A 27,914-nucleotide genomic window follows, 5' to 3' on the forward strand; every position below is an offset into this window, starting at 1 on the left:
TTTCAGCTAAAGATTCAAGAGGCAGCCTTGACAAAATCCTGGGCAAGAGTTCTGATTGACTTGATGTGAGTCTTGTACCTATCCCCAGACCAATCACTGTGGGAGAAGATGGTAATGGCTCCAGCCCAGACCTTATGCCCACCTCTGGCCAGCACATGGGTATAAATTGTGATTGTTAGTTTCTTTATGAATCTACAGGGTGGTTAGTCACTGGAAGGAGGTGAGAAGATTCCTCAAAGATGGAGGATCATAGTCTAGACCGATGAAACACATGTCTATAACTATGTTCAAAGCTGGGGATTGGACCAAGGCTTAGGATGCCCCCAGCTATCTCTTGTCCTACTGGGTGACCCTCATATCTACTCATCCACAGACAATACGGGTAGGGGGAAGGAGGGAGGTCTGCTACAGAGATTGGAGTGTTACCCTGGTCATCAAGCCAATTTTGGGATCAGAGCCAGACAAGTGTTTTGGTAGACCACCATTAAAAACCCCTATGGTTGTGGAAAAGGCTCTTCGGAGTCAAAGACTGACCTCGTTCCCACCAGCTTACATTCTGAGCTGATTTTTCAGAACTCACAGAATTCTCACTGTCCAGCAGCTAAGTGTGATGGAGATGGAGGGAGCAGCTGGAAACGAGGGGCCATGGACCTGCCCCCACTGGGTAATGAATTTGTTATGGGTTCCTAGAGACACCTCTCTGTCCTCATGGAGGGATGGTACCCATGCTGATTCTCAGAAGCAGAAAAGGTGCTGAGAAAACAAACCAAAAGGCCATGGTCAAGTGCTCAGAAACCAGCTGAACGCCATGCTGCAGTCTGGCTGATAGACTGCCATTGTCTGGTGCTGCTTGACAGACAGACTGACAGACACTGAGTCACCACCCCAGTGACCTACTAATTGATGGCTTCTGAAACTGAGGAACACTGACAGAGACAGATTGATACGGAGCCTAGCAGGCACCAACGCCTTGACTAAACTAACCTCAATTCACTGACAGTGAATACCTCATCGGCTGGTTGACAATGGGTGCCTGACTGACATTGATGGTGACTGACTGACCAAGAAAGACAGACGGATAGATACCTGTTCTGATTCACTGACTGGCTTATATCAGACAATGACTAACATTGATTGGCTGACATTGATTCATTGATCTGTGGACACTGATTATGACTTTCTGACACTGAGTGACTGACATTGATTATGAATGCCTGGCTGACACTGAGTGACTGACATTGATTATGAATGCCTGACTGACACTGAGTGACTGACATTGATTATGACTTTCTGACACTGAGTGACTGACATTGATTATGAATACCTGGCTGACCCTGAGTGACTGACATTGATTATGAATGACTGACACTGAGTGACTGACATTGATTATGAATGTCTGGCTGACACTGACCATGACTTCCTGGTTGACATTGAATTACTGATGCCAACCACGACCAACTGTCTGATGCTGCCTGACTGGTTAGATAGTCAGCACTCATGGCTTTGAGAATGACTGCTCAAATAGGGTCACCTATTCATGATAATTCTGATTTTATCTGCAGTCAAATTGACTCTTGAATATGGTATCTGAGAGAGGCAGTCAGAGCGCGTTTTCTCCACAACGCTTAGGCAGTTGAGGAAGGGGACGAGACTGTTCTTGCACAGAGGTTTCACCCTTGCTGCCTGCTTTCCCTCTCTCTGCCCCATCCCCATCTCTCATTTCCTCCAGGTCTTGCCTCGCTCAAAACCACCTGCTTGTGAGCCCTCTGGGCTCCATGCTCGGCTTGGCCATGGCTCCCACCTGCTTGTGAGTCCTCTGGGCTCCATGCTCGGCTTGGCCATGGCTCCTTTGCTCTCCCTTCTTCCATCTCTCACCCCCTCCCTTCACATTTCGTGATTCTTCAGAAACCCTCTCCACGGTTCCCTGGCTGACCAGCACTGGCATCTCCTCAGACTCCTCCAAAACTAATCTTTTCTGGATAGCTTTCCATTTCTACATGTCCGCACGGCTTCAGGGCACCCCTGGGATGGCTTTGCTTTGAAAGGCTGGTTTTCTTTATTGGATTCATCTTTGTAGCTAGGCCAGACTTCCCTGAGTAGTCCATGCATACTCAAAGGGGTGGGTTCTGCCTAACCCTGGTCTCCCAAACAGCCTGATCAGTCAGGAGAAGGGACGCAATGTTCCAGAAAGAACAGAGTTCCAAAGTTCCCTGAAACGTTGGTTCTAACAAGTCACACCACTGTACTTCACTTCCTGGGCTGGGACAGGAAGGCCCCTTCTACTGAGCTAGTGGAAGACACACTCAGAGAGTGCCATTCATGACAAGCCACCTGTGACCACAGAGAAATGGCGATTACCTGAAAACCCTGAAGGATGGAAGGCATAATGAAAACACAGTTCATTCACCGAATGTGATGTGGTGAAGCATTAAGATAATATTGTTTAAAGGCACTAACGATGGCTAGTGTTACCCACATATTGTGAAGTTAGGAAAGTAGATTCCTTAAAAAAGAAATGTATTACATGTATGTGATGTGTTTCAGGAAGATGGCATTTCCTTTTCCTAGTGTCCTTTGAGTTGATTCAATTCCAGGGAAGTTTTTTTTGGGGGGGGGTGGTGGTGGCATGGGGGAGGGAGTTGTCAAAATAATTCTTCACGACCTCTTTGTTGCAAAGGCAGTGATTTTTGGTGTTGTAGAACTCTGATATTGGCCAAGCTCTGCCTGGAGCTTGGCTGAGGTTTTTCTTTGCTTGTTTACCAGAGTGACTTAGAAGCTTCAATGCCAGGAGATTCCATGTTTCTCTCACTAGAGACCTGATTCCTTGGACTCGCCATCAATTCACAGCCAGGGTGGGGCTCCTGTGATCCATCTAAGAGTCCCCCAAAGAGACCCCCAGGGCTGCTGTTCTCTGTGCCCTGTGGCCTACATTCTGGCTTCTTCCCTCCTTTTAGGCCCCCCGCCCCTCTACTGCTGAGTGGTTGCGGGTGAGCAGAATGCATGGTTATTTCTTATACTAGTTGTTATTTCTACTGATGGATTAACTTCATTAGAACGCCTGAGCACAGTCAAGGCCTATGGTGCCCCGGAAAGCTGGGCTGGTTTGGGGGGGGGCGAAGGGGTTCATGGGGCAGTGTGGGGGGAGGGGGGAGCTCTGAATAACCCCAGGACTCCTTCTTTGGGCCTCTAAGGGACTGTGTGACCAAGTACTTTCATGTCATGTTGGAGTGGAAGGAAATTCTGAGATCTCAAGGAGACTCCCACCCAGGGAGGCCAAAGTACTTGCTCAAGGCACAGAGGGAGTTTGTGATCCCAGAACCTTTCCGTTCCTTGGGGCTCTCTAAAGAAACAATCCACCTATTTTTATCTATTTATCCAGGACATGTATCATTTCCAATCTTAGCTGTGTGCCTGATGAGGTTTTTCCTGGCACAGGGGGAAGTCTTTCCTTCACAAAGCCTCTTTCCAGGTAAAGGCAAAGCTAACTGCAACACAGAATGGCCAGTCTACCCCTCACCTGCTGGTCAGTGTCACCCCATTCGCCATCACTGTCACCTTTGGGAGGCTTACTGTGAGGAGGAAGTGGAAACACAGAGAAGCAGCTTGCTAAATGCCAACTGTATTGATTTTATAATTGATATCAATTTATAATTGATTTATAAACATTTTCTTCCTTTAAAAACAATCAAGTGAGCCAGGCTTAGTGGCATATACTTTTAATTCCAGCACTTGGGAAGCAGAGGCAAGAGGATCTCTGTGAATTTGAGGCCAGCCTGGTCGACATAGTGAGACCCTTCTGTTTAGAAACAAACAAAACCCCAAACCCAATTAAGTGTAAAGGATAGTACCTGCACATAACCTCACCCAAAGATGTGAAGGTCTGGTTGGGAATTCTCTCTGCAGAGCTGGCAGTTTAGAAGCTTTAATAATGGTCACAGGCACACAAGGCAGGTGTTGTTAACTGTTTTTATTATTTACAGTGGCTGCCCCTTCAGCAATGGCTGTCCTAATCAGAGACTGCAACACCTGCTGTTACCAGCAGCGATTGGGCTGGAAAGGCCACAGCCTGAGGGGATTCTGTGCCATTAGGCACCAACTCTTTCAAAGCTACTAAGGGAAACTTTATCTAGATCTCTATCCCTCCAAAGAACTCACGATTCAAAGGTTGAGGTGGAATTCTGCTCACTCAGAGAGGCTGAATAGCAAGTAACTCACCTTCTCTCTTTGCTGGTGTCTTCCAGAAAACCCAACCATCCTTCTGCTCAGCCCCCACTTAAGAACTCTCGATACACATGGTCCCTCCCTACCACTTCCTGTCAGCTAGTTGCTCACTCAGCCTCTTGCTTGTAGGTTAATTTTATTTAATCAAACAAGTGTAACACATCTTTTCATTGTTAACAAAAGCAGTAGGAAAAAAATGCAACACACTTTTAAAATAATATTCCACACCATAGCCATTCAGTCACCAGAGAGTATGCTAGAAATGATTGCTTATTGTCCAAAGTGCTCAGCCCTAGCAAACTTCAGGCCTCGAGCTGTCTACATAGCCTGCCAGCAATTCTTGGCTCCTTTTCTTTGCTGGGGGCTCAGGAGGCAGGGTGGAGGGCTGCAGCACTTAGATGGATTCTCCCAGATTTCCCTCCCTCAGTAAAACAGAAATCCCTTCCAAGCCCATTTTTGCTTTTCTCATGGCATCATATCTTAGGGCGGTGGTTCTCAACCTCCCTGACGCTGTAAACTTTAACGAAGTTCCTCATGTTGTGGTGACCCCTCCAACCATAAAATTATTTTCACTGCCACTTCCTAACTGTAGTGTTGCTACTGTTAGGAATCATAATGTAAATATTTTTGGAGATAGAGGTTTGCCAAGGGGGTTGTGACCCATAGGTTGGGAACCACTGCCTTAGGGCACCTAGTACTTTATAAAACCAGATTCAGTCATGACTGCACTGTGTCCATGTAGAAGCAGATGTGATGTGGAGCTGTGAATGGAGGTTTGTGCTTTTCACAATTTATTTGCTTAAATACTGAGACCAAGTAGAGGGTTGCCATCCTCTTCCATCCCCAGCCCCTCTCCTGCCTCCTCTGGAGCTTGGTGTGGGGAGGGAGAAGTCAGAAAAGTCCCAGAGACAGGAGTATCCGATTCAATGTACATCACCTGCTCTAGTTTGCTGTTGATTAAAAAAAAAATTTAACACCCTAAAATCTAATCAAAATGGATCGTAGGCCTAAAAGTGAAACCTAACACTACTACAAAAGCTCCAGAAAGGCATAGAATGTGACCTCAGGCTAAAGATTTTAGAATACGACACCAACAGTATAATCTAGTAAACAAAAATGGACCCGGCCTGTTCTCTGAAAGACAGTATGAAGAGAATAAAGACAAGCTGCAGATGGGAAAACATTTGCAAAGCCTGTATCCATAAGAGGACACATGTGCAGAATACACAGAGCTTGTAGCCACAAGAGGACACATTTAGGTGGAAGTTTTTGTCCTGCCAGCAACTCCAGATACCCAGTAGCTGTTTCCCAAATTACCACACAGAGGCTTATATTAATTATAAATGCTTGGCTGGTAGCTCAGGCTTATTACTAACTAGCTTTTACACTTAAATTAACTCATAATTCTTATCTATGTTTAACCACGTGGCTTGGTACATTCTCGTCTTACTTCCTCTGCATCTGGCTGGCGACTCTTTGACTCCACCCTCCTTTTTCCCATCATCCTCAGTTTGACTTTCCTGCCGAACTCCTGCTCAGCTACTGGCCTGCCAGCTTTTTATTAACCAATGAGAGTAATACATATTCATAGTATAGAAAAGGATTGTTCCACAGCAGACACACATGCAGAATACACAGAGGACCCCTGAAAACCAATCACTAATAAAAAACTAATGAAAATATGGACAGCTTTATCTTAAAAGATACTGGAGGAGGGAGGTGGCTCAGGGGTTAAGTGCTTGCTGCTCTTGCAGGGGACCTGGGTTCAGTTCCCAGCACTCATATCAGGTGGTCCACAACTGCCTATAACTCAAGCTCTAGGGTGCCCAATGCCCTCTGGCATGTAACCACACATAGGCACACACATACACACATAAATTAAAACAAAAAAAAAGACTTTTAAAAAAGATACGAGGTTGGCAGAATGGCTACCTCAGGGAAAAAGTGCTTTTCATGCAAATCTGGTGTGAGCCTAGTACCTGGAACCCACAGAAAGGAGGAAGGAGATAATTGACTCCACAAAGTTGTCCTCTAACCTCCACAAGTATACTTGGGTATACAATTCTCTTCCATAATAATAAATAAAATAAAAGTGAAAAGCTGTGGGTGATCAGTATGCATTTGAAAAAGTGCTCAATAGTCTTACTTTCTGATAGGATGCAAATGAGCTGTTACTACGTAATGTATCAGCGAACTTAAAATTCAAAAGATAGCTCATGTGAAAAGACTGTCTTCCTCAGTCTCTACTGTTATTTCTAGGGTGTAGGGGTCAACTCTCACGGCTGAGTCTAGCTGTCTCCAGGCCCTGCTGAAACACCTCACACTGGCAGCCCAAGGCAAGAGAGAGATCTAAGCGGGACACCCTAGTCCCCATAATCTCCATTTAGGCCAAGTCTTCCTCCATGTCTGTGCTCAGAGATGTCTGGGAGGGTGATGGTTTGGGGTGAGAACACCTCTGTGGACCCTGGAGCCAGTTCTGTCTCTCTAGAAGATCACTGAAGCTGGGACCAAGTGAACCTGAGGACTGTGTTATGTGTGACACCACAGCGCCCCCTCCTCCCCAGGGATCAGACAGAAGCCGGACTTTTCCAGCATCCATACAGAAACAAGAGCCAACGTCTGGCTTTTATTCAGAGTTGGACCTATTCAAATCCCCCCTCCTCCATACGAGAGTGTGTGCAGGCATGCCACAGTGCACATGTGGAAGTCAGGCAGCCTGGCAGGGGTCAGTTTTGTTCTTTCATGGTATGGGTTCCAGGGAACGAACTCGCACCATCAGGCTCGGCGTCCAGCACCTTCACCTTCTCAACCATCTCGCCAGCCCTAGTTAATTTTAAAATATTTGATTAATTTTTATGTGTGTGGGTGTTTTGCTTGTGTGCAAAGTTTTGAGCTGACATATGGGTGCTGGGCCTGGTACCCAGTTCCTGTGCAAGCATGCTCTTTATCGTTGCTAAGCCATATCTCCAGAACACTCCTATTTAATTTTTTAGAAGAGAATTTACTGAATATCCTGATTAATTTCTATTGTCAACTTGACCCAACCTAGTGTCATCTGGGAAGGGCTGTAGACAGATTTTTCTTTGGGCTGCCAGCTCACACACACACAAAATGATATGGAGACTTGTTAATTATGAAAGCTTGGCTTATAGCTTAGTCTTGTCCCACTAGCTCTTATAACTTAAATTGACCCATTTCTATACACCTATGTGTTGCCATGTGGCTTGTGGCTTTTACTTCTCCTTCTGCATGTCTTGCTCCTTCTGCATCTGGCTGGCGACTCCTTTCTTTTTCCCAGAGCTCTCTCTGTCCAGAAGTCCCAGCTATACCTCCTGCCTAGCTATTGGCCATTTAGCTTTTTATTAAACCAATCACAGGGACACATCATCACACCGTGTAAAGGAATATTCCACAACAAGGGGCATCTGCACTGATGAACTGCCTCCATCAGACTGGCCTGTGGGCATGTCTATGGGCCATTGTCTGAATTACTAACTGATGTTGAAGGTCCCAGCCTACTGAGGGCAGCACCATCCTTAGGCAGGTGGTCCTGGGTGGCATAAGGAAGCCAGCTGACCATAAACCAGTGAGCAAGCCAGTAAGCAGCCTTCCTCTGTGGTTTCTGCTTCAGATCCATAAGCAGTTAATATTTCCTTTGTACAATGTTCTCGTTTCCTTTCTGTTTCTCTGATTAAACACGACCAAAAGCAACCTAGGGAAAGAAAGCATTTATTCCTGTTTAATTTCCAGGCCACGGTCTGTTTCTGAGGGGAGTTCGTAAGAGGCTGTGGAAGGAGAAAGGTTACATTGTCACATGCTGTGTTAACTTAGGACACATTTGTCCTGAGCATAGGACTAAAAGTGCTACTTCTAGGTAGGCACGGGTGCTCCTCCAGGGCAGTTCAAGACACCTGATGCCCTGTTGGAGAGTTGGTCATGTGAACACCAGCCCTGTCTCTTGTTCATTCCCAGAGGGTCCTACCCATCTCGCTCGAAAATGGAAAAAGGGAAGGATGAGCGTCACCCCATGCAGACTCTTCCTTCAATTCCAGAATTAGTTTCCCCCCTCAGTTCTCACATCAAACGTGGGGTCCAGGATTGTTTTAGAAGGGCCTCAGACCCCGCCTTAATATTGGCAGGGTGCTGGGAGGAACCTCTGCAGAGTACCGACCTCAGCGATCTAACCTTTAGAAGGAAAGAGAAAACCATAGTCTAGAAGCTTCTCTAAAACAATGTTGTTCTTACGGAGTGAGGCAAGTCTGCTATGGCTGAGTAAGAAACCCAGCATCCTGCAGTTCAGGTCCTCCGGCCACCAATCTGACATTTAGCGTTTGGTGGGGTGGTCCCCAGCCCCTTTCCAAACTCCATGCGCGTCCCTCCTGAGACCACTAGGTGTCACTGTTGCAGCGTGACTCATCGACCTGGGGTGCGACACTTGGGATCTGATCCACTGCTTTAGACTTCCTGCATCTTGGGTCCAGCAGCTCCTGGGGCCAGCGACCACGGGGCGGTTGATGATTGCACACTACAGGTAAAGCTGCATCTGTCATCTGGCAGGTACAGCAACAGTGTGGACATCACGGACCACTAGAAAGGCAAATTGAAGAGGTTTTCATTTTATATCTTAAAAGTCAAACTACACTATTTCAAACATACAGAAAATGCCAGAGAATATCCTTAAGTGCTTGAATGGAAATCTTAATATCTTCCAGGCTTGATTCAGTTATTTCATTTGATAATAATTTATAATTTTCTGTAAACAGATATGGGTACATATTTTAATGAAATGATTCTTGGATACCTTGTGGTTTTTATTACTATGGTTGCTCGTATCCTTATTAAAAATGTGTCCATTGTCCTTCACACCTTCCCACTATTGTTCATGCACTGATTTTTTGTTTGAATGAATCTTGGATGCCAGGCTCAGTTGATCACTGTTGAGACTCACCCTGGCTGTCAACGCGACCTGCTTGGGGAAAAGGAACGCAGTTGTGAAGAATTGCCTCTGTGGGGCATTTGCTCAGTTACTGATTGATGAAGAAGGGGTGGCCCACCGTGGGCGGTGCCACCCCTGGGCAGGTTGGTCCTGGGCTGTGCAGGAAAGCAGGGAGTGAGGCAGTAAACAGCATCCTTCCAGGGTCTCGGCTTCAGCTCCGGACCTGGCTGCTCTTGATGGATTAGAAGGATGAAATAAACTCATTCCTTACCCAAGTTGCTTTTGGGTCATGGTGTTTATCACGGCAACAGAAAGCAAACTAAAACAATCATACTTCTTTCATCCTTTAGGGTGAATTTTATTTCTTACATTCGTACACACACACACACACACACACACACACACACACACACACACACACTTTTTTTTTTTTTTTGGTTTTGGTTTTTCGAGATAGAGTTTCTCTGTGTAGCTTTGTGCCTTTCCTGGAACTCACTGTAGCCCAGGCTGGCCTCGAACTCACAGAGATCCGCCTGCCTCTGTCTCCTGAGTGCTGGGATTTAAGGCGTGTGCCACCACCGCCTGGCCACTTTTTTTTTTGAGACAGGGTCTCTCTGTCATTATGGCTAGCCTGGACCTTACTACAGAGACCAGATTGCTTTGAACTTGCAGAGACCCTTACCTCTGCCTCCCGAGTGCTTGGATTCCAGGCATGTGCCACCACACACGGCCTCACAATTTATGCTGGTTAAGCTCCTCTGTTGGCACAGATGACAGAAGTTTCTGTAGTGATGGAATGTCCCACCCTGTTCCCTGGGGGACACCATGGCTACATGTGGTTAGTGTGACTGAAGGGCTGAACTTCAATTGTGATTTAATTTTAATTAATTATACACATCAGCAGCCACATGCAACTAACTCAAGGCTGCCGTGACTGACAGCGAACATCCCTGCAGAGCCCAGCTGTGTGCTGCACGCCCAGCTGCGTGCCGCGATGCTGGGGATTTTCTCCTAAGTTCTCCCGGGCTCTCTGCTGGTGGTTACTGAGCTCCCTTCTCTCTCTTAGGTTTGGTATTTATGTCTTGGGAAATACAATAAAGAAGTCAAGACTGCATATTCCCCAGGGAAATACAGAGTCACCGGTGTTGACACAGCCTTGACCTTGTGAGGATGGCTTGGCCCTCTGTCACGTGTTGGGTGATGGAGCATCGACCATTCCTCATCTGCTTCCTGTTCCTTTCCTAAGAGAAATCACACCCTCACTGTCTGTGTACCTGGAGCCACACACAGCACCCAGTTACACTCTGAATGAAAAGCTCCCAACATTTGTTTGTCTTTAGAAAAAAAAAAAAGCATACATTTGAATATCAAAGAAATACCATGGCCAGCAAGATTGTTTCATGCATGAAGGTGTGTGCTACCAAGCGGGATGAGTTCGATCCTCGAGACTCAAATGGTGGACGGTAAGAACCAACTCCCGGATTCTGTCCTCTGACTTCCACACACATACTGTGTCCTGGGCGATGAGGACGAGGCTGGACAGACAGGGCCCTGGGCTCCAGGTTTGTCTCACTCATGCTGACCCTAGCAAGGCCCGCTCCCAGCTGTTGTATATATTGAAGGCTAAGATCTGTCTGGAAAGAGTTCTGTTGCTAAGAAGATATTGAAAACCATTGCTGCGCGGCAAAACTGGCTGGCACCTCCTGTCTGGCTTAGTGCGAATTTCTAACCAAAGACACAATTTACAAATGGGCAGAGTCTTCTTGGTCTGCTCCGACTGGCTGAAGTCCAAGTCTGTCTGACAGGTGGACCTGGAGTTGTTCTCTGGTGGTCCAGGAAGTTAATTTACAGAGCTTAAGAAATCCTGCGGCACCTTTGGTGGTGGTGCACGCCTTTAATCCCAGCACTTCGGAGGCAGAGGCAGGCAGATCTCTGTGAGTTCAAGGACAGCCTAGTCTACAGAGCAAGTTCCAGGACAGCCAGGGCTACACAGAGAAACCCTGGAGACCTGCACAGGTTCAAGCCAGACAGGGTCCCAGTGCTGATAGTGGACATTAGTTCCCATCCCTAATTAAGAAGCTATCTCCAATTGACATCTGATTGCAAAAGAAAAATTAATTTTCTCCAGTGGAGTCTTACTGGGTATACAAACCACACTTAAGGGTCAACCTCATGTCTAGAGGTAGATGGCCAACCCAAAACAAACTCAGTGGTATTTTTTGTAGATTTTTTTGTCTCACATTGCTTTATTTAGCTGTTAAAAAATCTTATTGGTCTTCTGTTAGTATGTTATGGCTTCCGACTTTGTGTTTTTATAGGTATTGTTTTTGGGTGTGTGTCTGTGTGTTTCTTGTGTTTTTTTTTTTTAAATCTGTTGTTATTATTATTTTTTAAATTTGCCTGTTTTGTTTTTTTAAAGAGACAGAGAAAGAAGGTATGAAGTTGGATGGATGTGGAGGTGGGGAGGACCTGGGAGAAGGAGAACCCATGATCATGATATAAGCAACGCTGTGGCCATCTTGAGTCCTAATCTCCATGCCTGCTCCCAAGGATGCTGGCTGAGCTTTCTCCCTATGGTTTCTCAGCATATTGTAAAGATAGGCAAAACCATGCGTGGAGCATGGAGCTCTCTGTCAGGACTGTGGTGCTGGCCCTGCCTGAAGTGAGCTCCGAGTCTTTGGTGTCAGCTTCCGATAAACCAGGAATTCCAGCTGACGTGGTTCCTTGTGTCCTGATCGTTCTTGGTGCTGACCCTTCTGCCCTCACTTGCAGGGATGGGCTGGTATTGATGCTGCTAAAGACACACTTCTGCCAGTAAGTCCCCAGCACCCACACGGTAGCTTAGAACTGTCTGTAACTCCAGTTCCCCGGGGGTGAGGGGTGTGTGTGGGGTTCGATGGCTTCTTTTGGCCTCTGTGGGCGCCAGGACATTACTAGTGCATAAATATGCAGCCAAAACACCCATATATCACCACCACCACCACCACCTCCATCACTACCACCTCCACCACCACCACCAACTACAACAACAACATCACCACCAATACCAACAACAAGAGTGCTTGTTGCTCTTTCAGAGGACCCGAGTTTGGTTCCCAGCACCCATGGATTTATATGTAGGACATGAAGGTGGAAACGAGGGAGGGCTGTGAGGGTCGGGAGAGACCCAAGGAAAGGGGAGTGGGAGACAGAGGAGGTGATAAGGATGAGTGTCTTGAAAGCAGAAGAAGAATGTGGACACTGATCATGTCCCTCCCCAGAATGTACAAGGGAGCCCACAGCCCTCTCCCCAGGGATCTCTTCCTAGACTCAGCTGATGCTGTCTTTTGGAATGGATCAGCATGGAAACACTCTGCTCTAATGGTTTCTTTTGGACCACGGCAATATCGATCCTGTAAGGCCATCTTCCTGGAGGCTAGACTGAGAAGAGCTTGCTCAAGCTCTTTTTCTTTCCGTTTTTCCGGCCGAGCGATGTTTTCAAACATAAAATGTTCCCTTGTAATTATGCTGTCTGTATTTGAAATCCGCCCCCCCTCCCGCCCCCCCCACTTGACTTCAGTTCCGTTTAGTCAGCAGTTTCGGGGCCCCGGCCACAGATCAAGCCACTGACTGAAGACAGCGTCGGATATGCGTATGTGAAGCGAGGACTTAGAGTCTGGAGGAAAAACCCAGGCACCATTCCCTCCCCATCCCTGAATTTGATGTGGAAGGGGATTGTGTTTTTGAGGTGCCTTCTTCTCCCCCTCCCCTGTTCGAGGGCACCCAGACAGCATGGACGAGAGAGAAACAAGCAGTGACGTCGGCGGTAGGAATCCACTCTACTGAAACGGAAGGAAGGTGGATAGGATCTGGCGAGCAGACCACAGCTTAAGACGCAGCCGATGCAGGATCTGGGGCAAAGCTTCCAGCCCTCAGGGTACTGAGACACCCCCAACTTTGGATCTGCTTATGCCTCTTCCCAGCCTACCTCAACTACAGTAGCAGCAGCAGGAGCTGCTGCAGGGGCATGCAGCCAAATAAAATCAGTATCAAGGTGACTAAGACCGCATATTTGAGTATTTAGCTATGAGCACAAAAGATAGAAGCCAGAAAAGTGTGAAAGAGATTTCCGGGTTTTTTGTTTTTGTTATTGTTAGGACACACACTTAGAATTTTGTTTGTTCTCTGAATTTGAAAATATGCTACTAAAGAGAGAACCAACATAAAAATATTATGCTTATTTTCCGAGACAGAAACTCATGTAAGCTAGAGTGGCCTCAAGCTCCTTAACTAGCCAAGGCTGACTTTGAACTCTTGATCTTCCAGCCTCTCTATCTCCAGTGCTGGGATTACAGGCATGCACCACCATGGCTGTATATATAATGCCATTTTCAAATCTGGCAATCCAGAGAGGAGGCATCTCATGAGATAGGCGGTGTAACCTCAACCCTGGGCCAAGAGGGGTAAGCCGGGAAGTGACTTCGTGTTTAGTGTCACAGCCCTGGGCCCGCAGATGCTGTAACTCTGAATGAATCTGCAATGGAGGTTCTCAGTGGGAGCTTGACTTAGAATGGGCCCAACCGTCCAGTCATGGCTGGGGACCTGCTGGGCAGGGCCGGTGCTACTATTCAGGGAGTGTAGCCAGCGGCATTTTAGCTGTAGAAGATTTGCCAGATTTTTGTGGTTTTTTTTTTTTTTTTTTTTTTTTTAAGATTTATTTATTTATTATGTATACAGTGTTCTGTCTGCATGGATCCCTGCAGGCCATAAGAGGGCACCAGATCTCATTACAGATGGTTGTGAGCCACCATGTGGTTACTGGGAATTGAACTCAGGACCTTTGGAAGAGCAAGCAGTGTTCTTAACCGCTGAGCCATCTCTCCAGTCCCAGATTTTTGTGTTTGAATGGAAGTCCCTTGGAAGCAGAACAACCAAAGGCGAGGAATGACTTTGTGAAGAGAACGTTCATACCCCCAAATCCAAGCCTGTCCCACAGCATCGCTGATGTCGGTATCCCTTAGGAGAACACTCAAGGCTAGCTATGTAGGACTATGAGGCTCCGTCCCCCATTCGAAAGAGAGAGCACGTAGGGGTGGAAGCTTAAGATACCAGGAGGGCAGGGACCTGGGTATCTGCCGCAGTATCCATGTGGACAGTTTCAGAACCACGATACAACTCGTGCAGACCTGCAGTGAAGCAGAGGAGGCACTGGTTTATACACTATTATATGTTATTAACACAAGTAAAGTAAGATGTGTTAGCAACAGGAAAGATCATGGCTGTTCTCAGACAGGAGGTTGGCTGTGCTTTCGAGTTGCCTATGGGATGGAGCCTTATTTTCCATTTGCTGATTCCCATGGGGTCTCTGCTTGGTGACTTGTATGAGTATGAGTCGCCTCCTCCATGTACCTTTCTCAAGTGTGTTCTGTGCAGTTAACACTTTTTTTTTTTTTTTTTTTTTTTTTTGCCAAAGCTTCTTTTTTTAAAAATAACTTTTATGGTTTTAAATCTCTACACATTATAGACTAAATGTTTGTGTTCTCATTAAGTAAGTCAGGCTTTGAAATCTAATCACCAGGGTTCTTTGGGGACCTCTGCAAGGTGATTAGGTCACAAGGGCCCAGGGAATGGGACCATGCCCTTGTAAAGAGGCATGGCCGTGGAAACACATAATCCCAGCACTTGGCAGGCTAAGGATGAAAGTGAATTTGAGGCCAACCTGGGCTATGGAGGAAGACCTATATCAACAAAGCAAAGCAAAACAACATAAACGAGGCCCCAGAGGCTGACTTCTCTTCCTCGCTGTGAGGACAAGGCACAAAGAGTCTATGATTCTGGGATGGTACTTCCCCAACTCGGAATCCACTGCTCTATTGATCCTGGGTTTGTCAAGCGTCTAAAACAGTGAGAAATTATTGAACTTGTTAAGACTGATGGGATGGACACAATACAATACAATACAATACAATACAATACAATACAATACAATACAATACAGTACCAATGCCAACTGTATGGTTTATATGCAACAGTATGTACCTATCATGAGGTTTACATTTTTTAAGTTGCACTTTGTGTGTATGTGTGTTTGGCGGTGGTGCACTTGTCACGGTGTGTGTATGGAGGTCAGAGGACAACTTTCAGGAGTCAGTTCTCTTCTACTTTGGGTGCTGGAGACCGAGAGCAGGTTGTCAGGAGTGGTGGTAACTACCTTTCCTCACTGAGCCCATGAGTGTTAATAATGATACCTGTTTGTGAAACCTCACTCCAGTGAGCATGTAGCCCATTTCTATGACCCTTAGAGTCTGTATGTTTCCCTTTGCCGTGGGTCCTGGTCTACTACCCTCTGCCTGCTGTTACTGTAATTGCTTCTGCCTTTCCTGTGGATGGTACTAGACAGGATGGAGTCTTCTGCACCCGACCCCCTCCATCACTGTGATGCCCTGGACACCCAGCCAGGTTCTATTCGCATCCGCCCTTCCCAATGCTGAACTATATCCCACTGTACAGATGTTCCAGAGTCCTCCTGCCTGCCTCCTGATGGACATTTGGTTCATTTCTAGTTTTTAGCTGTGAGTAAAGCTGCTATTAATGTTTGTGTAAGTCTGTGTCTGAGCTGACCTCTTCCTCTCTTGGGCAGTGCGTTCTCATTTCCACTGAAGGTGGTGTACAGCAGTTGTTGAAAGCAGGACTAGAAGTCACTTGATTTTGAATTCTTACCCAGGTGTTATATATAATATAATATTATATATGTTATAGCTGTGTGACTGTGGGCCTGTTATACAACCTTAGCCTTTCTTTGCTTCAACTCTGTTTATTGTCTACTCTTTGAGTTCTGAGGATTCCGTGAGCTACCATTTGTGAGGCATGTACTTCAGTACCTGAGGTGGTTTGAAAGAAAATGGCCCTCATAGACTCATAGGGAGCAGCACTATTAGGAGGTGTGACCTTGTTGGAGTAGGTGTGGCTTTGTTGGAAGAAATATGTCACTAGGGGGCAGGCTTTGAGGTCTCAAATGTTCAAGCCAGGCCTAGTATGACATTCTCTTCCTGCTGCCTGCTGATCTGGATGTAGACCTCTCAGCTCCTTCTCCAGCGCCATGTCTGCCTGCATGCCGTTGGGCTTCCTGCCATGTCTCCTCCATGATGATAGCGGACTAACCCTCTGAACCTGTAAACCATCCCCACTTAGATGTTTTCCTTTGTAAGAGTTGCTGTGGTCATGGTGTCTCTTCACAGCAATAGTAATCCCAACTAAGACAGCAGGTGACACAATTCCAGTCAGTGCCGAGCTTATCTGCTGCTGAGATCTTATCAGGCTGATGTGATTGCCTTTGGGGGAGAGAGAGGATTGTGGGATGTGTGGGGTCACTTCTGCTTGGCATTTTCACTATCAAGCAAATGAGACCGTAGCCACTTAGTAAGTGGCCCGCCTCTTGACATGATGTCACCTATGAAGTTCACCTTCAGAACTTCAAAATTGCGTTACCAAAAAAAAAAAAAAAAAAAAACCACCTAATGCTTTGAGTAACTTTACGATTTCGTGTTGGGTCACATTCATAGTTATCCTGGGGTTCATGCAGCCTGCAGGCCCAGACTGGACCCACATGCCAAGTGAGCAGCCCCAAAGCGAACTGAGACGCAGAGCTATTGGGCATCAATCTCAAGACTGTTACTCACTGCCGGTGACACAGGCAGCACCCTCTCTGCTCAGTTCCCGAGGGTGACACTGATACAGAGAGGAAATCCACGCTCCAATATGTTGACAAGAACCCCTGCAGGGTGCGACAGTCACATCGGGAAGAACCAAGTTTCATTGAAAATGTTAGGCACATGATTAAATAGCCTAGAGAGAAATGCACTGGTAAGAAAAAAAAGAAACAGGAAAAGAAAATCACTGGACAGGGTAACTGGAAGTCAGCTGGCATCAGAGCACCCCAGTGACAGCCAGCAGGACACTATTTGATGACCCCTTGGTGGGACTGTTCCAGTGCATTCTAGCACGGATTCAGAAGCACATGTGTGCAAGTCCAGAAAGCAGTAGCCTGCTTCCCCAGTGAACCAGGACACCCCAAATCCCTCCCTGAATAATACTTTATAAGACATGACCGAGGCAGCTGGGCCTTCTTCAGAAATGGAGAGTGGATTGTATTAGAGAAGACAGTTACTTTGTCTAGAGAAGAAAGAGGGAATATGCTACCACTAAATTATATTCTTGGAGGATGAAAAGGGATTTTTTTTTCTTGGACTCTCAGTATCTTGCCTGTTAGAACCCGAGAGAGCAGCCAGTGAGCCATTACATAATAGAACATCCCATTCACCGAATGGTGGACGCTAGGAACCAAAGCTTTGCCCACGCCTGATTCTAGGAGTTGTGGTTTCTGTGCCAGAGAAACGCAGTTGGGTTTTCAGAATCCGAACAGGAAGGCAGCACACTGACCTGCAAGTGTCTTAATGACTAGGGATGGAGAGAGGAGAGAGGCTGTGGCTGACAGGGATACGGGAGGGAAGCCTTAAGAGGGGCTGTGTAACCACACAGTGTAACTGAGTAACCATTCGGGGTCTTTCAGGACCATTTACAAAATGCACCTGCTCTTCGCTGGGGTGAAATGGCAGGTATGCCTCTCTTCAGCTCAGCACAGCCTGGCCGGCTGGACTAGCAAGTGTCTAACGCATACGTGCTGCTCTGTTCCGAGACAACTCTGGCAGCTTTGCACAAGACCATGGGAAAGACTTATTAAAACCACAAAGGTAGTAATTAAGACTTCAAGCCAGCTCCTATAATAGGACGCAGGTCTGTTTCATGTCACTTATTACACGGAGTCTTGGTTACATGGACTCAATTTACAAATCCATGCGAGGTTGCGACGCCCACCTGAAACCTGTCTTTCTGCTCTCCCTGGGACACAGGAAGACAGGATTATCACACACGTGGCATTCAATTTTTCCCTTTCCTCTTTTCTTCACCAATTTTCTTTGGAAAAATATCCTCTCATGTCCCTCTCTGTTCCAGTTCTCTCCCCCTCCTCATTAAGACCCTTATCATATCCAAAATTTAAGAAGCCACTCAAACACATATACACAAAATGGGCAACGTTTCAGCTTTGAAATAAAAATTAGATGTAACAAAAATCAGGGACCTGGATTTCAAATGCCAATTTTTGAGTGTTTTAGAGTATCCACCAGTTCCATCCTCCACACATTAGGTAACGCCATTGTTACATTTAGGGATCTCAGCAGTATTTCACTTTATTTCAGCATTCCATCAGTGGTCTAGCCTGGGAACCTATCATTTATAAGATTGCTACTATGGGAAAAACACATGAAATTCCAAAGGCTGTACTCAGTGGTGAGGCTGAATAGATGTTATAAACATTACTTGGCCTTCAGATGAAGAATCATCACCATCAATAATTACCAATCTCTCTGTCCCCTACCCGATCCCATGACGCCAGGGAACAAATCGAGGGTCTTGTGTGTGGTGGGCAAGTGCTCTTATCACTGAGCTACATTTCCAGCTGATCCCTTCTTACCTTGCAAGGGGGAGGGGCGAGTACCCTGTCAGAAGTACATGTAAATGGAGAGCAGAGCAATAAGGAACCCCAAGTTGGCAGAAAGCATTGAAGGGCTATGAGGGAAGGTGCAGTGTACAAGGGCCTCGCCACCCTTTAAAAAATTAATGTATTTTATGTGGTATGTGCGCGTGCACACACGCACAGGGCATGCATGGCTGTGTGCATGTGGATGTCAGGGGAAAACTTGGGGAGTCGGCCTCTCCTTCAACCATGTGGGTCCCAGGGACTGAGCTTAAGGCATCAGCGTTGGCAGCAGGTGCCTTTACCCACGGAGCCATCTTGCTAGCCCAAGACCTTCTTAATCTTGGCCTTTATCCTTGATAGGTTAAACTGAATTAGAGACAGGGCAAACAGGGTGGACAACAGTATACTAAAGGGCATGTGCAAGTTCTCTCAGGGAAGCGATCAGGCCAATTCGGATGTCAGAGGTGTCTATGGAATTGATCCCACAGAGAGAGCAAGGGGAGCACAGTAGATACCCGAGGGCAGGAAGGGCTACTGGACAGGAGCCCGCAGACCAGGCAGGCATTCTCTCCAACTATACTGTAACACACTACAACGCTGGAGTGGAGTAAGAACCAGGAAGTGAAGCTGGGCTTCCAGGTGGGAGTTTTTTCTAAAAAAGTCCATGGAAAAGATACTAGTGCTTATTTACAGAGCCATGGGGACCGGTGTGCTTTTGGAGCAGAGATCAGTAAGTGGTGATGGAGATGACTGGGTAGCAAGGGGATTGAGAGGAGGAAGAGATCTCCAGAGGGAGGCACTGGAGTGCTCAGAGGGTTTATTTTAGGTCACACAAAAATGCACATGGGCAGTCACCAGAGTCAGTCTTTTGAACACAGCATTTGTTGTCCTGGAGAAATAATTTGTTACATGCAGCCAGCCTTAGACATTAAAAAAACAAACACAAAAACAAAAACAAAAAACCCCACTATGTAAAGCAGGTGGAGGTGATAGTTGATGGTAAGGGTTTCTTTGCAAGTATGAGGCCCCAAATCAGCCTCCCATAACCCCCACCCACAGCTATGGGTGGTGGCCTATGTTTGCACTCACAGTGCTAGAGAGGCAGAGGTGGGCGGATCTTTGGGTCTCCATGTGCACGCCCACCTGCACACATGTGTACTCCTCCACATACATGCCTTTGTAAAGCAACCCACCTTTGACACTGAGGGGACTTCAGTCTCCATGACTGAAACACCAAAGTCTGCTCCATGGAGATGTCCTCAGACCAACTGAGAAAAGAGCATCTCTCCTGCTAATTATGCTGTGGAGATGAAGGCCTTAATATAGCTCCTAATAAGAAAAAGGTTTGGATCAGTTATACACCCGTGGTGCGAAGCTTTTAATCCTCTACCCTACCCCTCTGAACCAGGCTCACGTAAGGAAGAAAACCTAACGTATAAATACACAGCTAGAAATGTTTTTTACCCTCTCTCTTTTATGTGCATTGGTGTTTTGCCTGCATGTGAAGGTGTCAGATCCCTTGAAACTGGAGGTACAGACAGTTGTGAGCTGCCATGTGGGTGCTGGGAATTGAACCTGGGTCCTCTGGAAGAGCAGCCAGTGCTCTTAACCACTGCGCCACTTCTCCAGCCCTCAAATGCTGTTTTCTTGATGAGACTTTAGCTGCTCAACTGTGTTTTCAGGTGGAAGCAGTAATAAAAAGGCAGCAGTATCGCTGCGTCTTCAAGTAAAATGGATGTAAGATTGTAGGTTCAAACAAAACAAAAAGCTGGCATCAGGGCTCCCGCTGAACTCACCTAGCGCGTAGCTGGTTGTAACATAAACCTGATAAATGACCTCCAAACTCAGAAACCATGCTAGAACCGACTCCAGCAAGGGGTCCTCTGCTTACACATATGCTGTGGCGTGCGTTCACACACATGATGGTAGTTTGAATGAGCTGTGTCCCCTACAGTCTTGGGGACTTGCAGACTTGGTCCCCAGGAGGTGGCACTGTTTGGGGGAGGTTTAGGTGGTGTGGCCGTGCTGGAGGAAGTATGTCACGGGGTGAGAGGTGGCTTTTGAGTCTTGTGCCCACTCCAGTTGGCTGTTTCCTGCATGTGCCACAATGTCTGCTGTTTGCTGCTATGCTGGACTCATCCCTCTGGAATGTAAGCCAAAAGAAACTCCATGCTTAAGTGGCTTTTGGTCATGGTGTTTTATCACAGCAACAGGATAGTAAACACACACACACACACACACGATAAAGTAGAAACTGGAGCCCAAAGTGCGTTCACTTGTAGAGGAATATATTTTGCTATATAGTTATGCTAACTGTGAGCAGGCATTAATTCTGGAAATGGTCTCTGGTACAAACATTTATTTTCCAGGCTAATTCAGCTATGGACTGAGCATTCTTTACCTCTGAAACTTCTATCACTCACTAAAATTTCCCATTAGCGTTAAATTGGGGAAGAGGAAACTCACAAAACGTCAGTTAAGTTTAATGTTTATCAAGGCTTTATCAATTTAGAGTTAGGAGCTAAAACAGTTCTGGACTATGCTAATACAATTTTATGTATGATTTCAATTTTTCAATACAAAATTATTTTTATAGAATAGATTGGCTGTTTGGTGATTAAAAAAGAAAGAGGCTGGAGAGCTGGCTCATCAGTTAAGAGCATGTCCTGTTCTTGCAGAGGGCCATGTCAGGAGCTCACTGGGGGACCTACTACCTCTGGCCTCTGTGGACACTGCTCACACACACAAACCCACATCCAGACACACATTACATGTAATTAAAAAAAAGGAAGTAAATGGGATATGGTGACATAAAAACCTGTCTGTCATCACTGTACCTGGGAGGACAGCCCTGGCTACTATGCAGTTAAGACCAAACACCTAAAAAGTAAAAATGGTGATTAAGAAAAACAAATCTGACTTTGTTCATGAAAACTTGCAACCTGGGTCTGTGTATATACTAAACATAGTGACAGTGACTGGTGTTTTATGTTTGCACATTTATTTGTGTGCACGCATGGCAAACCCATGTATAGCAGGTAAGAGAACACCTGGGAGGTGGATGTTTCTTCCCACCATGAGTTCTGGGCACTGACCTGGCTAAGGTTCCAGAAAGTGTCCCCATGTTCAGTTTATATGACCTGCCCACTCCCATCCCTGAATAGTGTGGTGGTAATCTAAGGATGGTGGCGTACCCTTCTCTGAGGCTTTAGTAATTTCTAAAGGTAGTTTCCAGACCACCATCTTGTGTTCAGGCCTCCTGTTCTTTGGCAAAGAAGTTTTTCTCTCACTAGGTCTCAAAAACTCACAGTGTATCATGCCTTCGTGCACAGACCATGTTAGAGACACCACCAAACATGGTGTCTTTTACTTTTCAAGCTCAGAAAAACTCTTTAGTCTTAATGTTTTGACAAGTGTGACTCTGAGAGTTTTCTTCAAGCACCACTGTACACTCGGCACCAATGCATCATGGGACTTAGCAAACATGAACTGACTGGGCCAGAGAATCCAAGAAGTCACATTTCTTTTGAACGATAGGGTAGAATTTTTAAAAATTAAAAAGAAACGAATAGTTAAAATACACCATGAGAAGAAGCTGCTCTCCACTTTATTCCTCGGCTGAAATCTGGTTGCTTTTATCAGTTAAAAAGCCTGGCAGCCAGAAACAAGGCATGCCTACAATCACTGGACTTGGGAGGCTGAGGCAGGAGAACTGCAAATTTGATGCTCGCCTGGATTACATAGTGAGATCCTGTCTACAAAAACGAAGTAGCCAGCCAACCAATTAAGACACTCGAAAGAAACCAACAAAAAAATCCACAAACTGAGGGGAAGCTGGGAGCTTCTGAGAAGACTCAAGATGAGGTGCTGCACTTTCCCGACTCCAGTTAACCAGGGAACACTGTGCGGGGCACAGACTGTCCCACAAACTTCAAAAACAAGTCACAAAATCCACATTAGAATATAAGTTTTTTAATTTTTATAAATAACTTATCTGTTACAAAGATAGTTTACCCAGCTAAATCACAAAACCATCAACTCAAGATATCCAAATTACGTTTTATTAATAAAACAAGTAAAAACTGATTTACCAATCTTCACATAGAACTGCAGAGGAAGCTGAAAAACAAGGCCTACTTTGAAAACAAAATGCATCAAATGATCGAGGTTTGGGGCCTGCTGTCTAGTGACCTAGGATTGCCATATTTCTTTCCATATTCACGAGGCAAAGCCTGGAGCCAAGGCTCTGACCCCTAAAACGCTCATCTGCAATAATCCTGTTTAGTGAAAACAGCCACTTGGGAACCTTGACAGCGGGACAATCTACATGACTCCCCATCTTTTGCTGTATTTCAGCACTTCCCTAGCCCCATTCTAAGCACTGATAATTTCATCATTCTTTTTAAACGCAGTTATTTCTTGATTTCATTTAGTTATATACATTCCTGATCGTATGAATAGTTATTTTCCTTACAAAAATATATCATCAAGATAAGAGATGTCTGAGGTTGTTTCAGTGTTCAAGTCTGCTTGTTTTCTTTCTTTTTTCCAGCTTGTCTTCAGTTGTCTAAAGATGACTATGTTTTATAAATACACATGAATGTCACCAAGTCAGGTTAGAAATGGACTGTCCCAACAGTACAGCAGCTACACTTCTTTCCAAGAAGAAAAAAAGCTGCTGGTACTGCAGATGTGGCTGCTTCTCAAACTACTTTCCCAGCGAGAACCTCCCGTGAAGTTCTGGGGGACACCACCCACACATGGGGCAAGGTGTCAGTGGGTTTAAATACTTTTTGCTTTAAGCTGCTGCAGAAGACAACGACATGTTTGGTCACCCACTGCTGAAGTCGGTGCACAGTGTGACCTACCGACATGCCTGCAGTGTTTCCTGCAACTCCCATGCAGCACCTGCATATCTTCTCAGAGCACTGGCACCCAAGGGGACGAAGGACAGGAGCAGGAGAGGGAAGTTATCTGTGCATAGTTTCATTTCATTAATGCTTTTTTATCTTATGGCATTGCTTTTCTCAGTAAGGCTTAAAAAGGAACATGATTGTGCCTACTAAAAGGGAAAAAGAACATTAGTTAACAAAAGTCTATTACACTATACATATAGAAATATAAGAAAATAATGAAGAGCTCACTTAAAGCAGACGCGAGAGATCTGTACAGTAGGGAAGGCTTTGGGGCGCTCACTGCGGATTTGTACAGACAATGCACACTGCTTTCCTTTTCATCACCAGACCCTAGATGCTGGCTTCACAGAGACGTCTTCTGAGAAGACAAAGACAAGGCCAAGAGTACCACAGATTGTGAAGTTTGCCCGCATCCACTGGCACTATGCGGCAGCAGAATTTTTACATAGTCAAACCTTGTTCCTTCTCTTCGTGTATGTAGTGTTTCACCAAAAGCTTTAAAAACACAGAAAGCTATCACCCTAGTCCTTCCTCCTGTCAAGATCAGTAGTGACAGGAGGGAGAAGGACTGGGGACGCCGAGGCCCTGACGGGGTGAGAATGGTCCATCGTGGACAGTGACACATGGTCAGGCAGCAGGCAGCCCAGTCTCTCGGGTCACCTCTCACGTGACGAACCTCTACTGCCCATGACGTTAGACTGAGGTATTATTAGCTCTGTGGACTGCCACTGAACACAGCAGGCCACCGTCTCGTCACACCTTCGACTGGACTAAACCCTGTGTAGCAGTGAAGCGTTTCCCCGACGACGACGACAGACGACTGTCTTGAATTTCAGATGCGGCTGTAGAGGAGACACGCGGCCTTTGGCTCAGAAATGCCGAGGCATCTCACACTGTTCACAGCGGATTAAGGCCGGGTGATTCAGAAAAGTACAGGCAGTGCAGTTCCACTGAGCGCCCTCCTCATCCTCTGTGTCTTGAGTCTTTGGTGCTTTGATGGTGGGCCTTTGATCTGCAGGGAAGCCAGAGGAAGAGAAGAGTTAGAGAAGCAGGGAAAGCCCACGGAGTCCACCAAATCCCTGGTGACTGACTGAGGTCGCAGGCCAGTGGTGAACTGACTGCCATGTGCTTTCTTTCCCTGCGCTTCCCTCTGGGAAGTCACTGGATGAACACAAACACCTCCACAGCCTCACGGAAAACACAGCCTCACAGTCCTAATGTCTACCAGGAGAAAGGACACTCCTTACAATGTCTGAGTGTCACGTTAGCCCATGAAAAAGGTTCCTTTGAGAGTAATCATGAGCTCCATTTCCCATTCAAGTAGTGTTGATATTTGTTTTTTACTAGGAAGGGAAGTTTCCATGAAATGTATTTTTTTTTTAATCTACTGAGAAAGTAAGTCTTTAGTAACTGTTTTATTTGAGACTGTGTCTGCCCATGTAGCCCAGGCTAGCCTTAAGTTCTAGCAATCCTCCTGCCATCTTAATCTCCTGGGTGCTGGGGTTTTAAGTATGTGCTATAAACCTTGTTTTTAAACAACTAATTCCTTCCTTCCTTCCTTTTTTTCTTCTTTGAAACAAGGGTTTCTCTGTGCAGCTTTGGGGCCTGTCCTAGAACTCACTTTGTAGACCAGGCTGGCCTTGAACTCACAGAGATCTGCCTGCCTCTGCCTCCTGAGTGCTAGAATTAAAGATGTGTACCACCATCGCCCGGCCTCAACAACTACTTTCTAAATGTGTGTTTACACTTATGTCAATAACAAATGCTGAAAAAGTAAGCCCGTGTCAAAAAAATCCTCACATTTTCCTGTTTTATTTTTTTAAAATTAGACATGGTATGGAAGAACACTGAATCTGGATTCAAACAGCAGGGAGCCTTTTACACTGTGTTCAGAGATCCTTTGCTGTGCAGCTTTTTAGCTGTCACAACCGAAAGTCACCATCCTCAACACAATGACAGGACATTTTTATCTAGCCAGTTTCCTATTATATTTAAATTGTAATCTAGCCGATTGCTTTAACACTTATGGATTTTGTGTATGTACATGTGAGTGTGCACACATCATAGCACGCGTGTAGAGGGAGTTGGTTCGTTCCTTCTACCACGTGGATCCTCAGGACTGAACACAGGTCATCGAGGTTGGCTAGCACCAAGTGTCCTTACCATCACCACCCTGCCAGCTCCAGCTGAGCTAGTACGTGCGTGTGAAGTACGGTCGGGGTCAATCCCATGACTGGTATATGGAGCTTTCAGCCTCGCCAGTCTCATTTACTGAAACACCGTTGTATGTTTCTGGTCCCTTATCGAAGACACGCTGGTTTCTGCTCTGTTCCACGGGTCTGGTGTCAGGCTGTGTCTATGTCTGCACTGACTGTTTGGATTACTGGAGCTCTGTCCTCTACTTTGAAAGAAGAGTATGTTATCTCCAGCTCTGTCCTCACTCCAGATCGCTCTGGCTACTTTGAATCTTTCCTGTCTGAATTTTAGGATATTTTTCTTATTTTTATATAGAATGACATAGAATTTTGATAGTGACTACACAGAATCTGTGGATTGGGGCTGAAGATGGCTCAGCAGTTAAAGAACATTGGCTGTTCTTCCAACAACCCTGGTTCAATTCCCAGCACCAGCATGACAGCTCCTAACTATCTACCTTTAGTTCCAGGTGATCCGACACTCCCAGATACATGCAGGCAAAACACCAGTGCACATAAAAAATGTATCTGGAGATCATCTTGGGTATCTTAGATATCTGAACAGTACAATTTTTCCAATCCATGAACATGAATTTTTCTGTTAATTCCTTCTTTGGTATTTATAATTCTGGTATAAAATTCTTCTGCCTCTTTGGTGAAGTTTATTCCTAAGTATTTTATCTTTTTGATTATCACTGTGAATGAAATTGTTTTCTTGGTATCTATGAGTTTCTTTTGCATAATTGTACAAAGAAACATAAGGCTGATTTTATATACTACAATATTAGTGAATTCAAAGAAACATAAGGCTGATTTTATATACTACAATATTAGTGAATTCACTAAGTAGTTTTAATAGTGAATGCTTGAAACCATGGCTAATACTGACCTTGATATATGCTATGTCTTTTCTTAAAATACAAACACCTATAAAACAACATATAAACTAGGCACATTATAAACTAGGCACATTAAAAGAGTAATATCTCATAGTAAAACAGATTATAACACTATACTAATAAATTCTATCTAAAATTTATAAATTATTTCTGGAATATTCCACATAGCGTTTTCAGAATGTGATTAACTGGCTAACCAATTAATAAAGAGAAACTGCAGCTGGACATAACCACATGATCATATCTTCTGCAATTAGGGGCAATTCTGTTTCCTTTTTTCTGATTTGGATGCCTTTTTGTTGTTGAAAGAAGGAGAGATGGTGGGCGTTCCTGTCTTGTACCACGTTAGACGAAGGCTTTCAAGTTTCCCCACTATGATATGATCTGTGTGGTTTGGACAAGTGGCCCTTCATATGCTGAGTTAGGTTCCCCTTTGCTTACTGACTCTCTCTACTAACTTGTGTGTGTGTGTGTGTGTGTGTGTGTGTGTGTGTGTGTGTGTGTGTGTGTACATGCATGCCAGAGCACATGTATACATGTACAGAGTTCAGAGGACAACTTGAGGAGTACTCAAGTTCTCTCTACTGTATGGGCTCCAGAGAATGAATCCAGTCCCTGAGATCTCACAGGAAGAACTCTTCCCTGCTGCAGGATCTTGCACTTTATCCTTTAATCTTTGTGGACCGATTTCCATCAAATGCTCTTATGTGCCTATTGACACGGCATGCTTTCTTCTGTTTCTACGTGTATACCACGTACTCTAATCTGTCTATGTCGAGCAATTCTTGTATATCAGGGGTAATTCCCATTTGGCCATGCGATGGACTTCCCAGAGTGTTGCTAACAGTGCAGTAAGAACCCCCACATCTGTGTTTGTTGGTATCTGGGCCTAGAGCTTCCCTTTACTTGCAAAGTCTCTGCCCAGTCTTGGTCTCATCAAACATCTGCAAGTGTTCCTTTTCAATTTTGGGGGGTTTATAATTTTAGTTTTTCAAATGTTTTAATTGATTTCCTATTGTTTTTAAACTCTCTGATTTATGTTTAACCTTCCTCATTACTTTTCTTCTATTAACTTTGGGCCTACTTTCTTATGCTAGGTCCCTGAGGTATATAATTAGGCCGAGTTATTGTTTTTTAATGCAGGCGTTATCTATAAACTGAACATCTGTATTGCTTTTGTTGCCTCTCACAGGTTTTGGTGTGTTTGGTTTCTGTTTTCCTCCAGATACT

General features: G+C 45.4%; 1 protein-coding gene across 3 annotated transcripts in view; it reads right to left on the minus strand.

Moving 5' to 3' along the window:
• Window positions 1-22,626: 22,626 nt before the first annotated feature.
• Window positions 22,627-27,914, minus strand: part of Tab2 (TGF-beta activated kinase 1 (MAP3K7) binding protein 2) — a 54,783-nt gene continuing 49,495 nt past the window's right edge. For all 3 annotated transcript variants that reach the window (XM_052750992.1, XM_052750994.1, XM_052750993.1), the window contains one exon: window positions 22,627-24,602. In XM_052750992.1, the coding sequence (XP_052606952.1) occupies window positions 24,460-24,602 (143 nt within the window). In that variant the 3' untranslated portion in view covers window positions 22,627-24,459. The remainder of the gene's footprint in view (window positions 24,603-27,914) is intronic.

Source organism: Peromyscus californicus, unplaced genomic scaffold (assembly GCF_007827085.1).
Source record: "Peromyscus californicus insignis strain IS unplaced genomic scaffold, ASM782708v3 Scaffold_22__1_contigs__length_63687245, whole genome shotgun sequence".
NCBI lineage: Eukaryota > Metazoa > Chordata > Mammalia > Rodentia > Cricetidae > Peromyscus > Peromyscus californicus.